Source organism: Drosophila virilis, chromosome 3, assembly GCF_030788295.1.
Source record: "Drosophila virilis strain 15010-1051.87 chromosome 3, Dvir_AGI_RSII-ME, whole genome shotgun sequence".
NCBI classification, from domain to species: Eukaryota; Metazoa; Arthropoda; class Insecta; order Diptera; family Drosophilidae; genus Drosophila; species Drosophila virilis.
The window spans coordinates 25,637,579-25,641,163 of NC_091545.1; the positions used below are offsets into that span (position 1 = coordinate 25,637,579).

The 3,585-nt window shown below is 38.7% G+C and overlaps 1 protein-coding gene across 1 annotated transcript; it reads right to left on the reverse strand.

The window, feature by feature from the left end:
* Nucleotides 1-1,854: 1,854 nt before the first annotated feature.
* On the reverse strand, nucleotides 1,855-3,231 carry LOC6624562 (uncharacterized). Its single transcript, XM_002048527.4, has one exon. It carries the CDS (start codon nucleotides 3,083-3,085, stop codon nucleotides 2,009-2,011), a length of 1,077 nt encoding a protein of 358 aa, XP_002048563.2. The 5' UTR covers nucleotides 3,086-3,231; the 3' UTR covers nucleotides 1,855-2,008.
* Nucleotides 3,232-3,585: the final 354 nt, after the last annotated feature.

The following is a 3,585-nucleotide window of genomic DNA, read 5'->3' on the forward strand; positions in this document are numbered from 1 at the left end:
CCCAGAGACTCAAAGCCGGCCACTTAAAAAAAACGCAACTATTGAGTGCCGCAGAAATAGTATTTAAATTTATTCAATCAGTTTCGGTTGCTGTATTCATTTCATTTAATTTTAATTTGTTTTCGGTTCAAACTTAATTTTAGTAGCATTGTCATTGTATATTAATTGAAAATCTATTCCATTTATATATTTTTTCGACTGGAATGTTAATTCTAATTCAATCCGCTTTATTTTTCATTCTTAAATTTTAGTTCAATTCTGTTTCAATGTAATTCAATTTAAAGTTTTTTGTTTTTTTTTTTCTCTGTTTCAAGTCTATTTCAATTGAATTTTAATTGTTTTAATTCAATTCAACTTAAATGCAATTAAATGGGTTTGCACAACATGTTTTCCCTACACTTTTAACAATGTCTATATATTTGAAATATAAATACCATTTTGCGAAGAGAATTGTGGCAGATATTTGTTACTTTCAATTGTGGCATGATAAACAGACGACCTAACACATTATATAACTCAGCAGCAGAAGCTGGCTCAAAGCATATCTTTATCATTATATTTTACGATGTCTTACTTGTTGATAGCTCTTCAGAAAATTTCCATTGTAGCTAACGTTGGCAAAGACAAAAAACAAAAACAAAAAAAAAGGAAAAATACCAAGGCACTTTCCTGTACTTGAAGTTATGATGTGATGATGATGAAGCAACCTCCGAATTTCGAGTGATAGACAAATATTTCTAAGCAGGCAGTACTTAAGCTGTGCGTAATGTAAGCGCTCTGCACACCCTCTCAGAATCAGAATCGAGTCCCCAGAGCCAGAGACAGAGCCAGATTCGTTTCTTGTCGTTTGCATGGGCCACACTTCAGTTCGCCACTTGAGTCACCTCTTCGTCGCACTTCACTCAAGATATGCCATGAACGATATGCCAAGCCAGGGGAATAATAATAAGAAACAAGTACAAACTTCATTAGGGCAGAGCATGCATCGTTTGTCTAAAGATCTACACAATTTTCAAGTCTAGTTCATGCATTTAAATTTGATTTTCATCTTCAGTTCTTTAACTGAATACAAAACATAATGCTGAGTTGCTGTTATAATTAGATTTTTGATGGGAGTGCTCTACAAAAAAAAAAGCTTTTGAAAGCGGAGTCCTAGAAATTCCCTAGGAATTCCTATTGAACACCGCAAAAAACTATCTTATTGTTGAAAATGTATAATTTTATATTCTGTGCTTTGTGATGTTTTATAACAATTGTACACCCTGAACCTATTGAACATGGTTAAAAAGGGTTAATAGGGATCATCAACCGCATTAGGTATATATTTTTGTTAGCATCAAAAGCCAATGGCTATAAATCAAACAAAAATAAATCAACTGGAACTACCCACCATATAAAGGTAAAATTTGTCTTTTATACGAATAAGATCTCCTGTTAAAAAAAGTCATCAAGATCGAACAGAGAAGTTATTAAAAGCGCAAGAATTTTTGTATAAATGTGCTTACCTAAAGTCTATTGTGCGTTCGCTTTGAATTCTATTAAAGGAATTGCAGGTTAAAAAGAATTCTTCACATTCATTCATACCTCATTCTCATGTGAGGTATGAGGCGATGGCAAATGTTTCAGTCGGTTGAATGTTTTTAGGGGTAGAAGTATTTTTCAAATTCATTTTATTAATGCTGAAAAATCAGAAAATTCAAGACAAATGAGCTTTAAATGAAAAAAAAAAAACCATGGCGAATGAAATTCCAAGCTGCTATCATAACTATGAGAAGTTAATGGAAAGACAACTTAGATTCGACTCCTATCTATTGTTTATTTAAATGGGATTTCTCCTTTATTTGGAGATATTGATAAAATTGTTAATTGGTCGTTTTTTATTTGCCCCCTGATGAAGTACATTGAGAAATTCACTACATTGATTTTAGCAACTACAGTAGACGAAAACTACTTAAATACTAACACGATTTGGCGTGGTGTGGATTTGCTTGGTCTGGTTGAGCTTGGTTTACTTAAGGTCTGAGAGACCGTTTTGTATTAGCAGCTGACGAATACGCTTGCAGCCCATTTCCTCGACATCGAGCAGTGCTTCCTCTATAATGTAAGAGAGCGTGTTTTCGTCCAGGGTACGCTGCTCCAAGCGCAACTCGTTGTCCAGGCAGGCTAACAGGTCGGCACGTTCAAAGGGGCGATAGTTGATGATAGTTGTGTCCATGGGCAGCTGCTGCAGGAGCTCAAATTGTTGCCAATAGTATTGCATATCCAGATTGAAGATGTACACCACGAGCACAGTTTGGTTGGCTGCCACAGTGGGATCACCCTCGCGCTCATGCAGCAGCCTGTTATAGATGGGCACAAAGCTGTGATCACACGGCGACAAGTTGTCAATGATCAGCAAATTCTGGCCGCAGTCGGACAGCTGCTCGACATAGTTACGCATCATGTTGAACTTGTGAGCACCATCTGGCACATAGGTGCTCCACGAGTAGGTGTGCACATTCTCCGGCCAGGGGAAATGTTGCCTCAATGCCATTGCCGTAAGTGTTTTGCCCACGCCAGGCGGGCCCAGCAGCGCCACGGATTTCAATGGCCTTTCGCTTTTAACGGAGCGTTCCAGGCGCGCCAGTGCCTGCTCCTGGTTGAGCACCTGCTTGCCAATTTGGCGAAACATTCGCATCGTGTCCAGACGCTGGTTGCAGTGATAAGCGTGCAGTGATCCATCTGCCTGAAGTTCGTCGTGGCCGCCTGCACAGTGACTGCCCAGGCTCAGGAGGCCCGACACGCCGAGCCACAGGGCCTCTAGTGTGCCGGATAAGCCTGCAGCCTGGCCTAGCTCACCGGCTGGCGACGACTCCATGCTATGGAACCACAGCACCACCAGCACTGTGGCCATGCCCGTGACTATCATCAGGCCTTGTACCATGTTCGTTTGTTCGCTGCTCTGTAGCTGTTGCCGATACGAATGGCAGCTGGTGTTCCGCAATATGCCCCGCTTTCGTGGATCCTCAAAGTCGCCAGAGAGTCCAGATTCCTGGGGCTGTATGAACGAATGGCGGGAGTGCATTCTGCTCGGGGCTCTTTGCATGACAATATCCTTATTATGAAATTAAAACACGAAATTTAATTTGTATTGATGGAGGCGTACCAAGAGATTTGTATAAAATTTGTAGATTGGGGTTAAAAAATACAACAAAATATAAAAATTGTCAGCTCTGACAGACGTTTCCACTTATAAGGCTAAACATTGATGTAATTTAAAGAGAAAACGCTTCAGTCGACAAACAAGACTCGAATTCAGTGTGAGGAAAGCTAGAAATGTAGATACATACATATACATTTTTATTAATATTTAATATCACATATTAAGAATTGGGTTTCTTATAGTCTGAAAAACTTGCGAAAATTCCCAAATGAACAAAACTAGCAAAATATGTTATATTTATAGTATTTATACTTGTATCTATTTAAATTAACAACAGCTGTATTTAATTTTGAATTTTAGACATTGAAAATGGGTTTAAATGTATTTGTGCAAATGTTTATAACAAGCAGAAGGTAGAAGATCTCCTATCCCCAAACAATACC

Coding starts and splice junctions, on each gene's coding strand:
- LOC6624562 (XM_002048527.4), bottom strand. CDS start 3,085: ATGCAAAGAGCCCCGAGCAGAATGCACTCCCGCCATTCGTTCATACAG.